Genomic DNA, 23,355 nt, shown 5'->3' on the forward strand with positions numbered 1-23,355 from the left:
CTTGAGCCTCCTGCAGATTGCTGATTGAAGCTAGGCACTTTGTGCAAGTGGTCGTGTGAGGATCTTAGTGGGCGAGGGGGGGTGTATTTTTCTATGCCATGAGAAAGGTAGCCAGGTGCATTTTTGGAGAGGCACTTGTGAACAATGGAGAGGATCTTAATGTCAATTTGCTCTTGAATCAGCAGCAAATGGTGTGATGGGGAAACAGTAGCAGCCACTACGGAACAAAACAGGAGGGAGGGGTATGAGTCTTATATCACACAGGCCCATATAATGACAAGTTTAAGAGACATGCGTGAACAATTAAAAACCCAGACTACATGTCCCAGAATGCCCCACCAATCAACTATCACACCGGACGAAACAAATCTAAGAGACACGAGGGAAAAAGAAAGGACACAAACTACATATCCCAGAATGCCCCAACGGATGCATAATCAAAACAAAAGCCAGAAAATGGGAATAGAAATCAGACAAGGAAGACGAAAAACCATGTTTACATATAATGGGGGTTCCGGCCAGTCGGGGGTTAAATACAAGGCTAACTCCGTGAAGTTGAAGCTGGGAGGAGGTGAATTAGCCTCAGGTTTAAGGAGCCCAGCGCTGGGAATGCCTGACGCTAATTGCTGGGGAGGAGGCACACCGGGGTTAAAAGCATCAGAAAACAGCTCAACTTGTGTCTCGTTTTGCAGGAATGGAAGGAGGCTGACAGAGTGGACTCGGAATGGTACGAGGCCAGTACCTCATATCGGTGGGCGTATTAGAGGGAAAAGGAAATCTCACCGGAGTGTCCCATACCGGTCCTGTAGTCAAATCGGACTGCACAGCAGATGAAGACGCCTGAGTCACAACAGCGTAAAAAGGAAAGTTTGTTTATTTACTGAATTCCAGCCTGAGGCCAGAGTGGAACGGCTGGCTCCGGGAACCTGCAGCAGAGCTTGGACAAGAAAGCTCTGAACCATTCAGGCGTGTGGAGTAAAAGCGCTAGAGTCCTGAATAAATGATGCTTTAAGAAGAGGATTTTACTCCAGGGGTTTTCAAGGTACAAACGGCTGTTTTCGGACAAAGAAAGGCTGCCAATCCTGTGTTTTCCACGTTATGAACTGCATTTAGTTGGAATAATACAAATTTGAGTTGAACTTTACGAACTTCATTTGTGGACAAGAAAGATTGCAATCCTTGAGTTTTTTTCGAGCAGCCTGGAAGGCCCTTTATTTGTTTTGCGCTATGAACTTTAACTGAAGTTAATGGGCTAAGGAGAAGACCGGTTGCACCCAACCATTTAACCATTGGTGTGCTGTAAGAATAAAATACTATTGGTAACCTTACCTTCTTGTCTCTGGCTCACTACTTTACAATGGGTGTATTTTCTAGCTTCTGGGATGTGGGCTTGTTTGGTAAGCTCGGAGGGTAATGTTTTGGATGATTTGTAACCTTTCAGGTAGCGTTCTCAAGTGTCAGCAAAGAGGGCGTTGAAGTAGTCCATCTTGGCCCCAGTGAGGGCTCTGGCAATTGGAAGGCGGTTGGATATGGAGAGGAAAAGCTTACTGGCGTTGATTAGTTTGGCAGCAACGGAGGAAATGGCGTTAACTTGACATGAGAGGTCAAGTGAAGCGTCCAGATAGACACACAGTTTTGGTAGCGGGTGAGATGGGGATTGGTTTGCCGTCGATGTTGGAGTTGTAGGCCGGATCCAAGTTGCAGCAACTGGTGGGGGAGCCAACAATGAGAATCTCAGTTTTATCCTTTAAGCATGGCATGTGTGTTGCCATACAGTTTTGGCCGATGTTGTAGACTGGTTGATGGTAGCGGTGTCTTGGTGGTAAGAGCCTGAGAAGGGGAGGAGAATTTGGGTGTCCTCTGCATAGTTTGTGTAGGAGATGCCGAGGACATCCAGGTGATCGAAAAAAGGGTTTTGTATAAATGTTATACAGAGTCAGGGGAAAGGCAAGGACTTTGGGGGATGCATCAGCGGACTGCCGTGGGTGAGACGGCATGATCGTCTATGAAAATCCGGGACGATCTGTCTGCTAGGAAGTATTTGATCCAGTCAGTGACTCCAGGAGAGAAGTTTGCTATGGTGGTGAGGTGATCGCAGAGAAACTGATGGTTGATGAGATAAAATGCAGCTGAGAGACCCAGCATGAGGAGCAAGGCAGGTTTATCTGTGTCTTTGATGCCATCTAGTTGATTTTTCAGGTGGAGCAGGGCAGTTTCCATGCCATGCCATACCTTCTGTGGAAGCCTGATTGACAGGTGCCTAAGATGTGGTTGGCTTCAAGGTATTGTTGTACCTGGATGTTGGCTGCACGGTCGAAGATCTTTAGAATGAAGGGCACTGTTGTGATGGGGCGGTAGTTGGTAAGGATGGAGGGGTCGAGGGAGTTTTATTTAGTAGCGGGAGGATCCATGCTTCTTTCAGGGATGCTTGAGCAGTTTTTGTGGAGGAGGAGGCATGGATTATGGCTGTGATGAATGGTGTGAGTGGCTTTGCACAGTCTTTGATGATGGGGGCCGGGCAAATGTTGCCTTTGCATCGGGCTGGCTTGAGGCTTTTGATTATGTTGGCTACTTCCAGTTCTGAGACAGGATGAAAGTCACATAACGTGGAGGATGGGAATTGTGGTGCTGCAGGGTGAGAGGAGGGTGGTGGTTTGGATGTCTTGCTGCTTGGAGCCGATTTTTTTTTTTTTTTTTTTTTTCTGGAGGGTGCAGATTTTTCCTGTAAGGGCTTCTTGCACCTTAGTGCACCAGTCGTTGTCTACTGTGTGAACCGTGGGAAGGGTGATTGGAGACTCGAGTTTGTACAAGTGAACAGTTTGTGAGAACTAGATTTGGCACTTTCTATTCTCTTGTTGTAGCTGTTGGCTTCGGCAGTGTGTATGTCCTTTTTGCATTCTTTTGCGAGAGAAGTGAATTGGACTTTGTTAGCTGATGAAAGGTTTTTTCCTCAAAGGTGATTCTGCAGCATGTTTCAGAGTGCACGAAACAAGGAGCCCAGGGGTGAACCATGAATTTTTCCTAAGCGCAGGGATGGCTTTACGCTGTTTGAGGGGGCGAGTATGTCAACTGTTTGAGCAATCGTGGCGTTGAAGAGATAGACTAGGGCCACATGGTCGGTTGTTCTGATGGTTGGGTTCTTGAGATCGGAGAGGAATATTAGGAGGTGATGCTTGGTTAGGTTCTTGGTGCACCAGACTAGGCCATTAGGTTTCATTGGGTGGCAGGAGGAGGGCCGTTTGCCAATCGGGATGTCAAAGGTGATGGTCTGGTGATTTTCCCATGGGCAGGTCGAGGTGGTCGGGCAGGAGATGTTGCATTTGAGATCAGCAAACCAATCAAGGGTGCGACCATGGATGTAGGCTGTGTCAGTGATTTGCTGAAGGAAGCCAGCATGATCGAGAGACATGGCTATGCTTTTAGCATGTGTGTCAGAGGGGTCGTTTGGAGGTTGCTTTTTATGAGGGATTGATGACATGTATGAGAACTTTGTCATAAGGAGTCAATGGGGTCAGTGAATCAGTAGCTGAGGTGTAGATTGATGGTGCATGTTGGTGAAATTAAGCACTTGGTGGCGAGGGATTCACAGTTTGGGATAGTGCTTGAGTTGATGGTTCTGATGGCAAGGTTTTTTTTGAAGATGAGTGTGACTCTGCCACCTCTGTTGCATTTTCTTTCGTTTCGTAGGGTGGCATAGCCAGGGGGGGGATATGAAAGGATAATGTAGGGCTAGCGACGGGATGGAGCCATGTTTTGGATATGGCAAGCAAGTCAAGGTTGTTAGTCAGGAGGTCATAGATATCAGGGACATGAGCTGGGACTGGCCTGCCGTTGGTTAAGGCACATTTGAGAGGAGTGATATCAGTAGGGGTGGTGGGGCGGCAAGGTTTTTTTTTTTTTTTGGTTGGACGATGTGGGTGAGGGGTTGGCCATATGTGCATACAGAGGAACTTGTTTCTGATATGGATGGGGGTGGCTCTGTGGATGGGGGAGTGCGTACGGCTGTGGAGGGTCTCCTAGTGCGGGTTTTGAGATGATAGTTTCTGGTGGTGAGTGATGGAGGAAGGCTGGTGAGTGAAAAGGTGGGTGTTCTAAGCAGGGTAGCGGGATTAGCGTATAATGTGAATTCCACCGGATGAGGGCTAATCCTGAGGCTCAGGTCCTCCGGGCTTTGTATTAGGTTCCCCCACTCTCCCGGGCCAATGAACTCACAGGGCGATACCCTGGCGCAGCGTTTTCCTTTGTGCTGAGGTTCAGCAATGAGCCCAATATTGTTCAGGCTCAGGGTTATAATTGCCAAGAGAAAGGAGAAAAAACTGGCTGGGCTAATGGAGAGCAAAGAGTGGGTATTGATGGGCAAATAGCTGTGGGCAAGAGTTGTGGAAACTAAGCAGGGGTAGACTTTTACGATTCCAGATATGGCAAGCATTCCAAGACAGTGAAGGGCTGCAATCCCAGCCCCACTATAGTTATTCCAGGTCCTACGTGTGGTTGCCAATCCGGGTCTTTCAAGGCAGTTAGATGTTAGGCAGAGGCTGGGGCAGAAAATGCTAGTAAACAGGAGTGAGGTTGGAACCTCAGTAGTCACTTGGGAGGAGAAAGCAGTGTCTCGAGTAACCAGGGCCACAAAAAGCAATTGCAGTTTACCACCTCCATCAGGCTGTAGTGTCAGTTATAGTCTCCGGATAAGAGCCGTGGCATCCCTTCTTCATTTACCAATCCACAGGCAGCAGGTGTAACCGCTGCCAAGGCGCAATGCGCACAATGAGCCCCACAGTGGGCTCCAATGACACTCCAAGCCCATATGATCTGTGTCAAACAACTTAATTGTTCCTGCCAAGGCAAAGCGTATCACACGAGGTCCCGTGTGGGCTCTGGAGACGCTTTAGACTGCAATGAGCTATTCAGCTCTCCACGGGTCTTATGCAGAGCTGCGTACACTGTGCTGGATGCCGCTGTCCTGTTATGTTCCTGATCCAAACACTTGGCTTTCCATCCACATCTCAGGTATTTCAGGCGCCACTGACCCCCCCCCCCCTCCACTTCAGCTAGCACAGCTTCCAGTCTGGTTCAGTAGCTTGCACTCGATGTTGCAGAATGGGTCAGCGCCTCACACACCAGACCTCAGGCGTGTATGGTCACTGCACTCTATAAGGCTGCTTACGTTTCGGTGCTAATACTTTTGCTCTTTCCCTAGTGAGCCGCCTTCTTCCGTCTGAGTGTGCCTGACCTCTTCCCTTAGCTAGCGACATTGCTAAAACCATATGGGGAGGTTGTCATAACTCTTGTGCCGCCATGAATAGCGCATTTTTATGGAGCTCTGCTTTTTCATACCTCTTTGTCATTCCGGCGAGAAACAGCACTGTGTGCCTTGTATATGTGGCCTAATACCCAGCAATAGGCTTGCGCAGGAAGCTTCCAGGTAAAAAAAACAGGTATACACGCATTTCGTTGAAGAATTTTTCATCGTGGGACTTTTCATCGCCGACCCTTTCATCGGCAACATTTTTTTTTTTTAGGGTCGGTGTTTGTGCGGGTTGGGGTATGATTATTTAAGTAAGGGGGAGGTTTGGAGGGCAAAGCCCCCCATAAATAAATAAATAAATGTTGGCGATGAAAGGGTCGGGGATGAAAAGTCCCACGATGAAATTTCGTTCGGCGAAATAACGTAGAACCAAAAAACAGTGGCTGTATAATTGACAGGCAGCCTAGAGAGTGACGTGGTTGCAGGGCACCACGCCCGGGGTCTGTTCTCGTAAAGCACCCTGCTGTTTTGAGAGATGCACAATGTTTTCCACCCTGCGAAGGGCCCCCTAACAGTCCGGGCCGCAGTGAGGCCGCTCGCGCACAGCAGCACTGTGCAAAGTGCAAGTCAACCTCGTGGTGGAGCTCCAATAGCTGGCAAAAGTGGTAGAAAAATATCAGGAGGAGAAGGGAGAAGGCCTAGCAAGGAAGGATAGTGACCAGAAGTTATGCCTGCCTCAAAGCAGGGGATAAGGATGAAATCTTAATCTGAGGGATTAAACCCATGGTGGGAAAATAAACAAGCTTGTGCATGGCTGTGAGGAGACTGAGCAATGCAGCAGTCAAGCCTTCTTGAAGCCCTTTGGAAACACAACAAAGGCAAGCCATATTGCAGAAGTAATAAAGCTTAAGAGGAAATGGGGAAGGTGCGGAAACTCTTTAAATCCAGGAGCCAAAGAGACAATGTCCAGAGAAAACCAAAAGAAGAAAAGTGTAAGAATTGTTTTAACCCGAGACTGAATTTCCCAGGAGGAGAAGATCCTTGGAGCACAAAGAGGGAGTGCAGGAAAACCTTAAACCCAACTTTCAGTCACAGGTTGTGACAAATTCAGGAAGTTCATCCCTTCTCCCCAAGGGGGAGTCACTCTCTTGGGACTAAGGAGGTAAACCTGATACGTAATACCCACCCTCAGGGACAGGGCAAGTGGGATCTCACTGGGGGCCACCCACACCCCGCTTTCGGAGACTAGGAATGCCCTAATGACAAAAACACCCATCCTCCCCTTTCCTCCCACTGCATCATGTTTATGCGATATTTGGAAACTGATCAGGACCATCGGGCACAGGGTCCGTTTAAGGTGAGAGGCTTGGTTTCAGACCTGTATATGGTGCTTCGTTGTGGTGAACGACAGGACCAACCAGATTGTTCCTTCCATCATAGAGGGGAACTTAAAACCAGCCAGATACCCAAAGGAAAAAATAAACCGCAGAGGAGCGGGAAGCCGTGGCCTGCGGAACCCCGCAAGAGAGGAGTTCTGTTCACGATGGGCGACCCGAGAAACCATAAGGGCTGAAGAAACCTACAGATGACAAGGGACCAAAAGAGAAACTTCAGAGGAGAAAAACCACCATAGCCCGTTTGGAGAAGCATGTAGTACACCAGTGGGGAACAAAGAAATCACAAGATCTAGAGAAGCTCGTACCCCGCAAGTGACAAGTGGAGACACTGTCTGGGCTAAAGAAGCTCATAGTCTGAGAAGAGCCAACCGAGAAGCCTACCACCCAGAATGGTCTAAAATGAGAGGAAGAGTAAACCGGGCTGAAAGAGCCTCAGGCTGAAGAACAAAAGGGCCTGGAATGCTCAGAGACCAATATTTTTGGACGTGGACTTGGGGAGCAACCCCAGTCAAGTTGCACTATCCCCGTAGACAGTATAAGTCATTTTAATATTTTGGAGGAATGGGTCTCAACTAATGATATTCTTGCTCTGATGCAACTGGGTTTCGTCCTTCATTAGGAACAGTAGAACAGGGACTACATTTGGATATGGTGATTGCGTAAGCACCGCCTTCGACTAGATAGAGAAGTTATGGCAGGTGCTCGAGTCCTATGGATGCCCATATAACATCTTACACATCCTTAGAGAACTAAATCATACAAAATGAGCCCTGTGTACAATCTGGCAGGGATGGTCACTGCACACCCTGGTGTTCCTTATTGGTACAGGGGGTGTAACAAGGGAGTGTGTTAGCTCTGCTTCTGTTTTGATTCTATTTTAATAACCTGCTGAATGATCTACTGGACTGTGGTGCCGATATCCCACAGATAGGTGAGATGTAGCTCTCGGCTCTAGTTTGCGCAGATGATGCAGTATTGATTCCACACACTCCCAGGTCTTCGCAGGTTTTGGTCAGCAAGTATGCGTCATTTATGAAAGAACTAGGTCTATAGGTTAACTCAAAACAGCTGTTATATGTCACCATGTAAATAAGAAGTTGTATGTTCCCCCCGATGTGCTGTAATGCGAATTTAATCCCTAGAGTACAACACTTTGATTATTTGGGGATTCGATTTTCAGAAACTTATCACACCGAAACCCCACTCTATAAAACAAGAGGTTTTGGATGAATCAGTCTATTGGGTGCATCTTCCGTTTTGATCAAACAACAACCGCTCAAGATGATTGTCTATTTATACTGCTCTAACTTTTGGGTCAGTTAAATATGGGGCAGCAGTTTTGGGATTCTGTACTGCACTTTCCCCTCTCCCTTTCCCCCTTGCACTTTTCCCTTTCCCTCTACCCTTTGCCCTTGCGCGATCTGAATGACACCTGGCCTAGTAGGATCGTTGTCTGTCTCCCCTTGTTCCCCCCTGCCTCGTCGCGCCTTGAAACACTTGTGTATAGGCGCGTTACAAATGCCATAACATATATCATATCATATCATTCTCAGATGATGTGCAAGTACAGACAATCGAAAATCTTTTTTTGAAGAATTTGTTGGCACGTCCTAGTTTTGCCCCAAACGATGCAAGACACAATGAGGGTTGGCCTTAGTTTTATTCAGTATGAGTTAGTTCTGGAACCTCTCCTACTATGATATATTTTATTTATAGCGTGCCCCTACACAAGTGTTTCAAAGCGCGACGAGGCAGGGAGGGGAACATGGGTGGGATAAGACATTGATCTTATTAAGCCCGGTGATATTGAGATTGTGCAAGTGCAGGGGAGAGGAAAGGGGGAAAAGTGCTGAGGGAGGGGAGGGGGAGCAAAGTGCAGGACATAGGATCTGAACATCAAGAAACAGGAAGCACCGCCAACAGGTGCCAGTGCAAGGTTAAGTGCATAACAGCAAGTGATAGTGCAGGTAGGGAGACTGTAGGGTAACAGATACAGCCCCAAGTGCAGGGTTGCCAGAAGGCAGTGCAGCTGGAAGGGCAGGGCCCTGGGCCCGTGGTTCAGAGGGTAGCCAGGTAACCTCTGCAGTATCAGGCAGGAGATCAGCAGGGAAGAGAGAAGGCAGAAGCAAAGAGGAACGTCTTCAGCTGCTTCCGGAACTGGATATGGTTCTGATCAAGCTTCAGAAAGGCATGGAGGCTGTTCCAGAGGGAGGCGCCTGCAGGAGAGATAGATCTGCCCCCAGCTCGTTGCTTGGAAAAGTACCTGACCCTCAAGCAGTTGGAGGTGTAGGATCAAAGGTCTTGAGTAGGAAGATACTTCAGAAGAGAAAGCTGGAGATATTTTGCCCCAGGCCCCAGAAGCCCTTGTGAACAATGCAAAGGGTCTTGCATTTGATCCCTGCGGCCACTGGGAGCCAATGGAGGGATTTCAGTGCTGGAGAGATACAATCCCTGGGCTTGAGGCCAAGGACAAGTCTTGCAGTCCTGTTCTGGGTGAGTTTCAGAGGGCAGTAGAGGCAGGCAGATTTAAAAAGAGGTTGTTAAATTAATCAACCCTAGAGAGAGCGCTAGAAACCGTGAGCTTCTGGGGGAAGGAGAGGAGAGGGAGAATACCTCTGAGGAGATGCAGTTGGTAGTTTGACTTCTTAGAGACGTCAGTGATGTGAGGAAAGAGGGAGTGTGTAGTCGAAGATAACACTGAGGTTCTTAGCCTCGCAGGTGGAAGCAGGAGGAGGGCCAAGGGAGGCCAGTCAGAGAGTGAGGGGAAAGCAGGGTGCTGGTGTGCCAATGAGGAGGATCTCAGTCTTGCTTGCATTCAGGCAGAGATCATTGGCGGTACACCACTCTTGGATTGCAGAGAGACAATCCGGGATGAGAGAAGAGGCAAGAGTAGGGAGCCTGAAGGCATGTGCATAGCATTGGAAGTTGGCGCAGAAAGCAGCAATGCAGTGGGTGAGAGGTGCCAGGTATTGGTTGAACAACCAGGGTTAGACCCCTGGGGAACACAGCAGGTGGAGAGAGAGATAGAGGAGAGGAAGGATCCAAGTTGAACCTGGGAGGGTCGGTCAGAGAGGAAAGAAGTTAACCAGGCCAGAGCCTAATCAGTGCTACCCAGATTATCACGGAGCCGGTTGAGCAGGATGGCATGGTTAACCATGTCAAAGGCAGAGGAGAGATCAAGTAGGATGAGGACAGAGGGGGGATTAGAATCAAGCTTAGAGAGCAGGTCTTCACGGATGTTCAGGAGAGCAGTTTCCATGCTTCTGGCTGCTCTGAAACGAGACTGATGGTAATGGAGACAGCCAACAGATTCAGTGTGAAGATTAAGCTGGGAGATTGCCAGCTTTTCCATGAGGTTGCGCAGGAAAGGAGTGATGGAGATCGGGCGATAATTAGCCAGAAGGGAGTGGTCAGCTGAGGGCTTTTTGAGAAGAGGGTGCACAAGAGAGTGCTTCAGGGGGAATGGGAAGGTACCAGAGTCGAAAGAGTGGTTGCAGAAGTCAGCCAAGGCTGGGGCAATGGTTTCAATTTGGTCATTGATGGCTTTGGAAGAACAGGGAAGAATCTGCTTAGATGAGGTTTTCATAAATTGGACGTGTCTAGAAAATGCATCAGGGGAGAAGAGAGGAAAGGCAGCAAAGGTAGGGGGTGGCTGCAGGGGGGCCGGAGGGAAATGAGAGCGTGGGGAGAGATGCAGGAGAAGCTGAGGGTTAATAGGATGTCCTGAGTTTTAGAGATGAAGTGAGAAGCCGGGGCCGTACAGAGTGCCTGGGAAGGGACATGAGAGTTGGAGACTGCAGCAGGATTGGCCAGCTCCTTGCAGATTTTAGAGTTCGTCAGAGTTTTTAGATGTCGCAGAAATGCGGGCTTGGATGTGAGCTCTCTTCTTAGTGAGGACAGAGAGTCGGTATTGCCTTTGGAGCAGGCGACAGGCAAGTTAGTCAGAAGGTGTAAAAGAAGCCAACCATTTCCTCTGAGCCACCCTACAATTGCATTTAAGGGTGACGAGGTCTGAGTCGTACCAGGAGTTGGACTTGATTTTAGGCTTCATGCGGATCCTCATAACAGGGGCAAGTACATCGATAGTATCAGAGATAGTAGAGTGGAGTATGGAAAGGGCTGTTCTAGACAGAGGTGCAGGAGTGGGAGAGAATGATGCAGTGAAAGCCTCGGCTGACACACGCTTCATGGGTGGAATGACTGAGAAGGTGGGTGGCAGTGTGGGGGATAGGCTTGGCCTGAGGGGTAGAGGGGTAGAGAGATAAATGAGAGAACCTGATCACTCCAGGAGAGAGGAGTGGTGAGAGAGTTAGAGAGCGGGGGGTCTGAGGATATAAATACATCAAGAGTGTGCCCTGCAGTGAGTCGGGCGAGCGGGAAGAATAGAGAGAGAGGGAGTCGCAAAGGTCGCAGTAAAGTCCTGTGGGGGGACATGAAGCATCCAGGTGGATGTTGAAGTCTCTAAAAAGGAGGAGTTGAGTTGTTGAGGCCAGGAGGGAGGAAGAGAGGTCTGCACACTCGGAGAGGAAGGAGTTAACCGGACCAGGTGGCCGGTAGATAGTAGCCACTGTGAGAGAGTGGCCAGGAGAGAGAGCAAGCCTACATAGCAGACATTCAAAGGAGGAGTAGACCTGCATAGGAATGATAGAGGCAGGAATCCACTCAGGGAGATCAAGGTTACAGCTCCACCAGAACACTTGGATCTGGGCGAGGTGAGGATCTTGTAGCCATCAGGAAGGAGAGTGTCCACGCTTGTGACAGAGCTGGCTGTGAACCATGTCTCTGTGAGACCAAGGAAATCACGATCGAGTTCTTCCAGGAGACCGCAGATGTCAGAGCAGTGTTTGACAGTTAAGCAAGAATTAAGAGTGGCGAGGTGGAGAAGGTTGCTGTGCTTCAAAGACTTCCGGGGAGGGGTACAAATCAAAGGTACTCCCCGCAGAGGTGTAGAAGGATCCCGAGGGAGGGCAGAGGAGGTAAGAGGAGAGGGCAAGGTAGCTGAGAAGGAGGAAGAGAGCACCAAACAATGGATTATGATCTGGTCTAATCCGGAAGCATCTATGATTTGCTATATTCTAAGGAATGTCCTTTAAAAGGAAAGGTGCAGAGAATATTAAATGGCTCAATCACATCAAAAAAATGCCAGTGTGCATTAACGCAATTTTGCATTTTGATGCCCCAACTATTGTTTTTGCTTCCAAGAGTCGTGCTTATAAATAAAGTTTGAAATTGATGAGGGGGTAATCAAAGGGGAAGTTTCATGCATCTAGCACCTGACACCATTAAGGATTACCTTGTTTGATGCCACTCGAAAGCCCAAAGGTACCCAATAACTAGAGGGCATTTTAATGGGTTATTTTAAATTATATTCTTGCAAAAGAGCATAGCAGGATGCTGTGAGACTATGCCCAATGTGTCACGTGGAGGTAGAGGATTTGTCCCATTTTATGTTGTTCTGCCCTGCGTATTCATCCCAGAGAAGTAGCTTACTGGTCCCCTCCTTTAAAGGAAATCGTTTCAGCCAACACTGCCCGACACTTTATTTTATAATTGAATGTGGAGGCTCCTCGAACAGCATGGGCGTTGTCCCTTTTATATACATAAAGCTTGGCCAATAAATGAAAAGATGATTAAATGTGACACATAAGCGAACACAAGAGCTCCCAACTGAGTTTTGAGCCTTTTTTTTTAAATATGATGAGGATATTTTTGATACACTGTTGTTTTTATGGAGGTTTTCTTATGTCTCAATTTCAACCGCAAAGTGTGACTTGATTTTTACGTGTATTTGGAATTAATTCACGCTAGTCACTTTAAACGTCTGTCTCCAGATTTTTATCTGAAGCTTATATTTATTTATGTTTACTTATTCTATTCTTATACGTATACTGCTATTCAAACATTGGACTTTTCTTTTAGAATTTTTGATAATACTGTGGCATTTTACATTTGATAATGTAATGATTTAAAGTGATTTACTTCAACCCTAATGACTAGATGGAATCAAATAAAATGAGTCCATATGGAGGGGATAGTATTGTAGCTATTTTGTTATGTTGATCACTTAAATGTTTATGGTTTGTGATTGCCATGGCTTTTATGGATATATTGTTTATCTGAATAAAGCAGATTTGATTGACAGGATAAGACTCTGGTACTGATCAGGGATCTTATTGAGAGAACTTTTTTATGACATTTTGATTTGAAAAACGGTTTCCTTTCACTTTATGTGCCTCTGAATTGGGGGTAAAAATCTGCTTTCACGAAGTTCCCTTGGTGGAGTAACCCTAAACGAAGCACAAGCTTAGCATTATTTTCTATCGTCTCTTTCTACTAGAATACGCTAGTGATATGTCGGCTTAGGTTTTGAACTAAATTTGTTTTGGGACATTCGGACGATCACCGGTTTGTTTTGTAGCAAAGAGAATCCACTGTAGAAGTAGAGAAGGCTTTTTCTTTACATTAACCAATAACGTCTTTGTTGATTCATGTCTTCGTGTCAGTCTCGAATTTCTGCCTTACCTCAAGGGATAACATGAATGATTCTCTCTGAGAAGAAGGGAACCCAAGGGTGCAGGTACCCCTTTAAACTCGATCTGTGGTGTTCTACGCTGTGAGAACACTCATTTAGTTACTGAGTAATAGTTATAGTGCTCTGTTTGTAGTTTTGCCTAACCTGTGTTATCTTTCCAAAATAAAGAAACTTGGTTTAATTTGCTTTTTCTTTCTTGGTCTGGTTATTGATCCTGGTCACCCTTGTGACAGACTCCTCTGTGCTTCCACAGTGGCACATTTCCTGACACATGATGGCTTTGTGTTGCTTAGGTAAAGATTCACAAAAGTGCAATTGTGTGACTTGCTTCTCTTTAGTCACTTTCTCCATTACATATATTCCATATCTCTGATGAACACTGGAATGACCATACTAAATAATTTACTGAATACTAGATGCTGGCAAAATCAAGTTGTTTTAATTGTAAAATGCACTGATGTAAATTTTTGTCTATTTTTAGTAACTCTTCAGGTACTATACAAGCTAAAAACAGCGAAAGTATTTGAGAAGTCCAGAAATAAAGAGGACAAAGCCAACACAGACATTGTAGATGAAGATCCATATGCTATTCAGATGATATCGTGGTGTCCAGAAAGTCGAATGCTGTGTATCGCAGGAGTTTCCGCTCACGTAATCATTTACAGGTTCAGCAAGCAGGAAGTTACCACGGAACTTATATCGGTAATACTTCTTTCCTCAATTTCTGCACTTTGCTTAACATATGTCTCTCATGTTTCAAAATATGTACTCTTAGTTTGTTTTATAGCATAATTGGTGGTTTCTCAATGCCCTCCAGAATATTACGATGTTGACTGCTCTGTTCCGCTTGAAACAGTTTCCAGTAGTCACATTTCTTATTTTTTGTGATTTAAGATCGACTGTGTTAAACATTGATTATGATGTACTTGTTTTCCAACTTATTATTCTATTTGCAATGAAGCATGAGCCATAGCAGTACTCGTAATAAGCAAAAAAAATGATCAATTAGCACATGAGTACCACAACTTCTTGCAGGGTGAAGGGTTTATAAAATAATAGCGAGATCAGTCAAGTCATAGCAACGAGTCACACAAATGAATGGTACCAACAGTTTAACCTGTGGAGGGAAACATTTAGACCATTCCAATCTATTAAAATTAGATTAGATTTATTTACAACATACATCAATCTATGCAATATTTAAATGTAATGTATTTGACTCCATTCAAGTAAAACAAGTGGCAGACTGAAATCGGTCATTGTTTCTCTTGGGCGATTTGGGTGTGTATGCTTGCTAAATATGTCAAGGTCTACTTATGTAATGATACAGAGGTTGTTAGTCCTGCATCATGGCAAAAGAAAAATATTGATCACAAATTAGTATAAAATCAGATGTCTTATCATATAAATTATAAATAAGACGAGTTCTTATCTAAGCTAACATTAACCGATGGTGGCACGTGCTATGTTTCACCCTGTTCGGGCATTTTCAAAGCCTATAAATCTCAATAATTAGCATTTAGAAACCATGAGTAATGCTTTTCAGAAACCCCTGTTCAAAGTCACAGGTGGTCGTGGGTTAGTAGCATTGAGTGCGTTATTGAGTCAGAATTTCACATGCATTAATTAGCCAGTATTCCTAGGCTTTTGTATAAATACAGTTGGTATTGTTTCACCTATACATTGTTACAGATACAAGGGCTGTTGCCCTTTCAAGCATTTCCTGTTGAGCATAGATGGGGGTAGGAAAGGAATGAAGAGGAGAGTTTGTCATTTGTAAAGAATTTTCTTTTGATGCCAGTGTGATCTTAGGTCGCCCAGGCATTCAGTGCTTAATTAAGTCACCTGGTGGGGGTGTCCTTAATGATTGAATCCATATTGCCTTGGTAATTGTTATTTTGGTGCATGCTTGTAGTGTAAATATAGTTGCATTGGTGCGCCCCTGTGCACATCTCTAAAAGTTCTTTTAGTGAAAATGCAGAGTGGTCTAAAGTACGGTTGCCCTGTTAATTTTTGGAAGGTGACTGATTGACATTGCAGCAAAGAAAAGGCCTTGGGAACTATTCCCCAGCAGCACTTGTGATATTGTGTAGTTCATCTCGTTCGCGCCTTTGGCAGCTGACTATAATTACAGCCTGTTGATCAGACGCCGGGCGGTCACGGAGGATAAGGAGAGATTTCCAGGGAGTTTCCAAGGCACGCCGAAGGACTGGTCATGAAGAACTGAAGTCCAGGCCAATGCTGCGGTGATTGTCAGGGGTGCCGGCCTCCAACGTTCAACATCTTCGCGTCCGGGTAGGCCCGTGGGGCACCCGGACAACAAAGCTAAGTGCACAGTGTTCGTTTGTCTAAATGATATGCGTGTTTCTGGTCGGTGTTCCAACTGCATTGAGCAGTCTTCATGCCTCGAATGAGGGATAAGCTTTATGTTTACAGTGCAAATGTGTTATGCTGGGGAAATTGTGACACAGTGATGAAAACCATTACGTTCCGAGGTGGAGCGTGCCATTTTTTGTGTGTTTGCAAATGGGTGTGTGAAAACTAGTACACTTGAAGCAGGCAAGACGTACAAACTCGTAACTGGTTTTTTGGTTGTAAAGAGCAAGTGTTTAAGGTTCAGTCCCGGACGCGGGTGCTCTGCTAACTCATGTAAGATTTACACTAACTAATCCAGAATTATTATGTCAAGGCGCAGAAGCTGAATTCAGTCTGTCATGTTTGCTATTGTCTGCATCTGGGGCCATGTGTTTGTATACTCATTTGGGATAATTCCACAGTTTGTTTCATTTTGGTTGCTAAACGTTGTCATGTTTCCATGCTCATTCTGTTTTTGTTATGTTTAACCTTCCTAAATACATGCATTTGACAGGAAAGAAGATATATGTTATAGAAGGAGGTCCAGCACAGGAGGTGAAGTGTTGATAGGGGTCAGACTGAAGTAGGGTTGCCAGAGCGTGCCAGGTTATTAGCATGTGTATGTATTTTATCCCTGTGCTTCCCCTTACCTATCACAACAAGTTTTCCCTACACCTCTTTCCGGTTTCCCTAAACTCCTCCTCCCTATCCACAACCTCTCCCTAATGCATATACAGATTATGCCGACTATACGCAGGTACTCGTACCACTCTCGGGCGCCTATGACGTAGACGCTGCAGTCCTCCATTTAATAAACGCCACCATCCAAGCTTGGATGGCGGCTAATGGGTTATGTCTAAATGGAGATAAGTATTACCAAAAACAGGTAAAGCTCCCAACTTTTGTATCGGGGGACCAAGACTCAAAGGGAACTAGCTCTAGGGCGAGCACACTATGAAACATGAAAGTGAGTCCGATACCCCTCTTTCCATTCCCCAGTGTTCTAAAATGAAGCCACAATTATACCATACACAGATGCCTCTATTTACAAAAATATTTTGAAATTTATTGTTTTCACATGTTGTATAACATTAAAAAGGCACAAAGTAGTGCCAAATACATGGTATTACACATTTTAAGCTCTTTGCCAATGGATTAAAAAACTGTAAATCTCAAACAAAAATGCGTTGCGCAACAATCGAACGTTAATGAAATTATATAACAAGGTTTCATATTATTCTGACCACTTTGTTCATATAAAACACAATCCCACAGTTAATTAACATGGGTATTCTAGATCGCTGTCGACATGTTTCAGCCTTTAATTTATTCCAGACACTATCCCTAGTGTCTTTAAACTTTCTTTTTTTATAGCCATCTTTAGGACAGAATTTCTTCAAAGTAAGTCAAGGTAGCCTTTATACCCCAATAGTAGATTTGGACAACTGAATTGTTGTCATCTGAAAATACTATTTTTCTTTTTCCACAAATATGGCCCGAAGTTTTATATATACAGGACTCTCAGAAAAAATACACGCGGCACTGCTGCACAGCTTCTTTTGCTGCCAATGTCCTCCGGGCGAACAAATACCAATTCAAAAAATCATTTACAATGCCCCTATTGCAGCGAAGACCACGTGTTTTCAAACGCATATACGGGTTGCTTTTATTTCGGATCTAACGGCATTGACCGCAGCACAGTAATTCGTTCGTTACGATGTTCGTAAACACCTCGCATCGTATCTTGATTTAAACCATCTTCCGTCGGTGTCCACGTTCACGCCGTGAACGCATTTTTGTTTGAGATTTACAGTTTTTTAGTCCATTGGCAAAGTGCTTAAAATGTGTAATACCATGTATTTGGCACTTTGTGCCTTTTTAATGTTATACAACATGTGAAAACAATACATTTCAAAATATTTTTGTAAATACTGTATATGTATTGGGTTCATGACTTTAGACAGTAGCTTATGCGAGAGGCATCTGTGTATGGTATAATTGTGGCTTCATTTTAGAACACTGGGGAATGGAAAGAGGGGTATCAGACTCACTTTCATGTTTCAATGGAGATAAGACGGAGATTATTACTCTTGGTCCTAAAGAAACGTTATCCAAACTTAGTAATAAATACTGTAACTTTACCATCGATAACTCCATCATCCCTGTCTCCTCCTCAGTAAACATACAAGGGGTCTACCTAGACTCCACCCTATCTATGACGCGGCAGGTCAGTGCCATTGCCTCTGCTCACACCACCAAACTAATAAATGCAGTAAAACCCTTCCTATCCAAACAGAACTCCTTTCAATAGCTAGAGCTACCATTGAGGCCAAACTTGATTATTGCAATGGCCTTTTAGCTGGCAACTTGGCTAAAAACATAAATAGTCTCCAAGTCATACAAAACAATGCTCTTAGCGCAACATTACACATCCCCAAAAGAGACCACATCACGCAGGCCAGGCGAGCAGCTCAGTGGCTTCCCGTGAAGGAACAAATAACTTTGGAAACCTTCACTCTTACGCACAAGTGCTTAACATTCACAGCCTCTCCCTACCTATCAGAGACTATCATCAGAGCTACTTCCACACACCCAAAAGACCTGGCCACGCCAACCAACTGCGCATCCCCCCTATCAAAAGGGCCAAAGGGGAGCAGAGAGGTTGGCTTCCCACATATAGTACCAACGCTATGGAACGCCCTACCCAACACACTCGAATCTCAGACCTCCCTCCCAGCTTTCCGAAAAAAGCTAAAATACACTCTATTTAACTAACACTCCTTACTCCCCTCCCTCTTGTACTCTATTTGTAATTAACATTGTATTTTGCAACTAAGCCTCTTACTCTGTATGTTTTTTAAGAATGTACTATGTAACTAAGCATGCTCTCTTGTAACAGTGCCACGATACCTCCGGGCTGTTACGCTCTCTATAAATGTTAATAAATAAATGCCTTTTCCCCCCATTGGCTGCCACGTGGCTACCTGTGTTCTTGATAATCAGGCGCCCATGCCAACCACAGTGGGAGGGTCATATCTAATCGGCTTCCATGGGTCGGGGGAGAGTATCGATACTCTTCCCTTGTGTTATTGTGATAGGCAGAGCATACAATGAGTTTGTACGTGGGCAAACATGGGTTGCAGTGAGTGATGGCGATAGGTGGATGTGTGGTTGCTTTGTTAGGCCTTAGCAGAAATTCCTGGTTAGCTTGGGTGCTTTAAGTCAGTTACTTGCTCGTTGGAGGCTTTAATTCTATCTTCTTCTGTGGGGAGAATTAATTGGGTAGGTAGCTGAAAGGTTGTTACCTGAGGCAATACCTAAAAGGGAGGCTGGGACAGTGCCTATCGTTTTCTTACCTGTTTAGGAATGTTACAGCTCCTTAGGTCTGGATTCTATATGGCGATGCTCGGTTGAATATGATGGGCACCACCGTCTTGGGATCGGCTTAATAAAGTCATCCCATGATAACGTCATGCGTCATTTATTTATTTATTGTTTGCTTGTTAGGCGCTTAAACAATAAGAATATACTGTTTCAAAGCGCCCACAGGGAGGGATTGAGAGAACTACATTACAACACAATATTTAAGAGCAGAGGGGGAAGTGGGAGGGGAACAAACCTACTATGCCTTGTGAGTATTCAGAACATGCAAGTGCAGGAAGGGAGAGGGAAGAGGGGGTAAGTGTTGGGGAGTCTGAGCCCGTGGGTGAGCCATGGACGAAGTGTTAGAATGTTGAGTGCTAAACGGCCTGGGCTGTGGGAGGTGTTAGTGTAAGTCTCCAGTGCGTAGGGTGTGCAAATGCAAAGGGTCTGTGGAAAGACAGGAACTGGGAAGTTTTGGTGTGGGAGGTCAAGGCCCCGAAGATGCATAAGGGCCAAGGACATTGATTCAGCAGCTGTTAGATTAGCAGAGAAGGGAAGGAGGAGGAGGAAAAGTGGAAAGTCTTAAGGAGCTTCCAGAATTTGAGAAGATCCTGCTCAAGGTGCAGGGGGAGGGGCAGTCTATTCCAAAGGAGGGTGCCTGCAGAGGAAAGAGAGCAACCCCCCCTGCCCTCTGCTTAGCAAAACGCTTTACACACAAATAGTTGATGCCAGAGGAGTGAAGTGGTCTAGAGGGAGAGTATTTAGTGAGATAAAGTTGAAGATAGTGTAGTCCTCGGGCCCAGACAGCCTTGCAGATGATGCAGAGGGATTTGAATTTAATCCGTTCAGCACACAGGAGCCAGTGAATACTTTTTAGTGCAGGAGAGATGTGGTCCCTGGCCTTAAGGCCAAGGATAAGTCTTGCTGTCCTATTCTGGGTAAGCTGGTAGCGGTCGCAGACTGGGCGAAGGAAGGTTCAGGAGGAGGCTGTAACAATAGTCAAGTCTAGAGGACAAGGGCTTGAGTCACAATGAGCCTCTGAGGGAAAGTGAGAAAAGGTAGAATTCCTTTGAGAAGGAAGAGCTGATAGTTGGACTTCTTGGCAATGTCCTGAGTGTGAGGGAGGAGTCGAAGATGACTTCAACGTTTCTGGCTTCAGTTGAAGGCACAGGGGGAGAGCCCAAGGTGGAAGGCCAGAGTGAAGGGAAGAAGGAAGGAGCAGGGGTCCCAATGGGAAGGATCTCAATATTACAGGCATTGAGGCAGAGATCGTTGTAGGCGCACCAGGACTGAATGGCAGATATGCAGTCAGGGATGATGGAGGGTGCAAGAGGGTCAGCAGGGAGTCTGAAGAAGAGCTGTGTGTCGTCTGCGAGAAAGGGAAGATGAGGCGGGCAAGGAGAGCAAGGTAGATTTTTAAAGAGGCACAGGAGAGTATAGAGCCCTGAGGGACACCACAGGTGGAAATGGAAGTAGGAGAGGAGAAGGGGCCCATGATGACTTGGGAAGAGCGGTTAGTGAGGAAAGAGGACAGCCAATCCAGTGCCCGTTCCGAGATACCAAGTGTATCGTGGAGCCTTTGTAGGAGGATGGAATAGTTAACTGTGTCTAATGTAGTGGAGAGATCGAGAAGGATAAGGACAGCTGGGGAGTTGGAGTGCAGAGATGCGAGTAGTTCTTCACAGGTGTTCAGAAGAGCAGTTTCCATGCCTCTGGAAGCTCGGAATCCAGATTTATGGTCGTGGAGGCCTCCAACAAATTCAGTGTGAGAGTTAACTTGGGGCAAAGCCAGCTTCTCGAATAGCTTCACCAGGAAGGGGTTGATCGAGTTAGGGTCAGAGGATGGTTTTACCGAAGTGGGTGCACAAGGGAGTGAGTGCTTAAGGGAGGAGGGGAAGATCCAGTGATAAAGGAGTGATTGCAGAAATCAGCGAGAGCAGGGGCAAGAGAGCCGGGGCAAGAGAGCCAATGGGAGACCTATTTAGAAGAGACCTTCATGGGGCTGACAACTCTGGTAATTTCTTCAGGTGTGGGGAGGGGGGAGGTGAGAGGGGAGTGTGATGGGGAGTGGGAAGGGTTGTGAGGGAGTGCAGAAAAGGTGGTCAGAATGTCCTGGTTTTAGTGGCAAAGTGTGAGGCCAGTGCATTGCAGAGGGTCTGGGAAGGGAAGGAGGAGACTGTGAAGGGGTTGGCTAGTTCCCTGCGGATTTTGAAAAGTGCAGCTGTGTTATTGGATGACCTGGAGACCCGTGCCTAAATGTGGGCTCTTTTCTTTGCATTGATGGCGAGTCTGTATTGCCGTTGGAGCAGGCGGCAGGCCAGTTTGTCAGAGGATAAGCCTGTGGTTTGCCACTTCCCTTCTTCTGCGCTGGACTTTCATTTCAAGGCTGCAAGTTCGGTGTCGTACCAAGTGTGAAGCTTTGAAGCAGGTTTCAGATGGATCCTCATGACTGGGGCAAGAATGTCAAGAGTGTTTGTGATGGAAAGATGGAGGTTGCTGAGGGCAGAGTCAGAAGTGAGGGGGTGAAGGTGGAGTCAAACGCAGCCACAGTCACTCGTTTCATGGGGCAGGTGTTAGTAAACGAGGTTGGTGCGACTTTTGGGAGGGCGCCAGTGGGGCCCAGATGGGAGGAGAGAGTGGTCTGACCAGAAGAAGAGGGGTGACTAGTGGGGGGTAGGGGCGAGAGGTTAGAGTGTATGCGGGCATCCAGTGTCCAGCTGTGTGGGTTGGCCCCGAAGGGAGAATGGAGAGGGAAAGCGAAGAGCAGAGGTCAGTGAATAGAGTGGATGCAGAGCCAGGGGAGTCCAGTCGAATGTTGAAATCACCCAGGAGGAGAAGGTTAAAGGTGGAAGAAAGTAAAGGAGAGCAGAGGTCAGCCCATTCAGAGAGGAAAAGGGAGGTGACGCCTGGAGGCCGGAAGATAGTAGCAATAGTCATGGTGGAGGTTGGAGAGGTAACCAACTTGCAAACCAGGCTTTCAAAAGAGGAATAGGTCTGGTTGGTAAGATTGAAGCAGCAACCCACTCAGGGAAGATTAAGACACCCCCCCCCCCGCCAGTGTGGTGAGGTTGAGGCTTGGAGATGATCTTGAAGCCGTCAGGGAAGAGGGAGTCAAAGGCAGTGACTGAGCTGGCATTGAGCCAAGTCTCAGTAAGAGCGAGAATGCTGATGTCAATGTCTTGGAGGAGACAGATGTCAAAGGAGTGTGTGTTGGCTGAGCGGGTGTTCAGAGTCGCCAGGTAGAGGTGGTCAGCGCTTTTGTAGGTTTTCTGAGGTGGGATACAGGGGCGTGGTACACCATTCAGATGATAGAGAGAGGCAGAAGGGAGGGATGGGAGCGAAGGATGGAAGTTAATGAGAGAAGGCAAGATTCGTCAAAACGAAGGAGGTTGGGTTGTGGAACCTGAACCAGAATGGTGCCAGTGCGATAGACATTAACGAAGCAACGATGGATGCAAAGCCAGCCAAGAGGACTTCGCACTTGGTTCCACCGTTAATAGAGGAGTGTGAGGAGGTGGGGGGAGAGTGGAGATGGGGAGTCCAGAGATCAGGAGAGGGGACATAGAAAAGAATATCAGTGAAAACATCTCTAGAGGAAGCACTGACGTAGCTGTCTGCAATGGGAAGTCCAGGTTTTGCACTCAGGATATCTTTTTTGTGCTTTTTCCTGCCAGACTTTGAGAGAGATGGGCGATAGGTGATAGTCTAGCAGTTGGAGAATATGGGAGCGATGGAGAGAGCCATGGGGAGCAGAGGATTTAGCCAAAGAATGAGGGAGGAGTGGCAGCCCTGTATAGTTCTGGCTGAACTCACTAGGGGGGCTAGTAGGTTGAGTCCGAGAGAATAACACACGCAGCAAAGGCAGCAAACAAGGCAGCTGGAGCACAGGTGATGCAAAACACCCAAATTCGACTTTAAAAGCACGCCCCAAATTCAGCTTTAAATGAAGGCAGCAACAATGCAGATGGAGCTAAGGTAATGCAAAACACAAGTGAGAGTAATGCATGCAGTCAAAGGAATGAAGTAAGTTAGGTGAGGTTGTGAGGTGAAAAAGCACTGACGATGCCTCCGGAGAGTTAGTTCTGGAGGTCAGCCAAACTCACTTTCATGACAGGAGGGATCATGGGGTAACCCTTTGACTCCGTAGCATTGAAGCAGTTAATGAATTTGTCCGGTAGACGGCTCATAGTTGGTGGTGTAAGGCCCTTCTCCGCCTGGACATGCACATAAAGGAGCCTAAGGAGTGGGCCTTAAGAGGCGGGCCGGGATTCGCCTGCCGGCTTTGCTGATTGTACCTTTCAAGGAAGAGAGGCCCAATCAAATAGAATCGACACAAGGAGGTCAGGCACTCCACTTCCAAAAGAACAGGGTGGCCATGATGAAAAGTAGGCCAACTGTAGCGTTCCAATGGATGCCAAGGCACACGGCACGAAAGAGAAAGTGATTCATGCATTTTAAAAATA

General features: G+C 46.4%; 1 protein-coding gene across 6 annotated transcripts in view; it reads left to right on the forward strand.

Moving 5' to 3' along the window:
* STXBP5 (syntaxin binding protein 5) overlaps nucleotides 1–23,355 on the forward strand; it is a 2,430,573-nt gene that overhangs the window by 1,466,208 nt on the left and 941,010 nt on the right. For all 6 annotated transcript variants that reach the window (XM_069606830.1, XM_069606829.1, XM_069606831.1 and 3 more), the window contains exon 15: nucleotides 13,656–13,876. In XM_069606830.1, coding sequence (XP_069462931.1) covers nucleotides 13,656–13,876 — 221 coding nt within the window. The remainder of the gene's footprint in view (nucleotides 1–13,655; nucleotides 13,877–23,355) is intronic.

This window comes from Ambystoma mexicanum, chromosome 4p (assembly GCF_040938575.1).
Source record: "Ambystoma mexicanum isolate Mex_15411 chromosome 4p, UKY_AmexF1_1, whole genome shotgun sequence".
In the NCBI taxonomy this organism is placed as follows: domain Eukaryota; kingdom Metazoa; phylum Chordata; class Amphibia; order Caudata; family Ambystomatidae; genus Ambystoma; species Ambystoma mexicanum.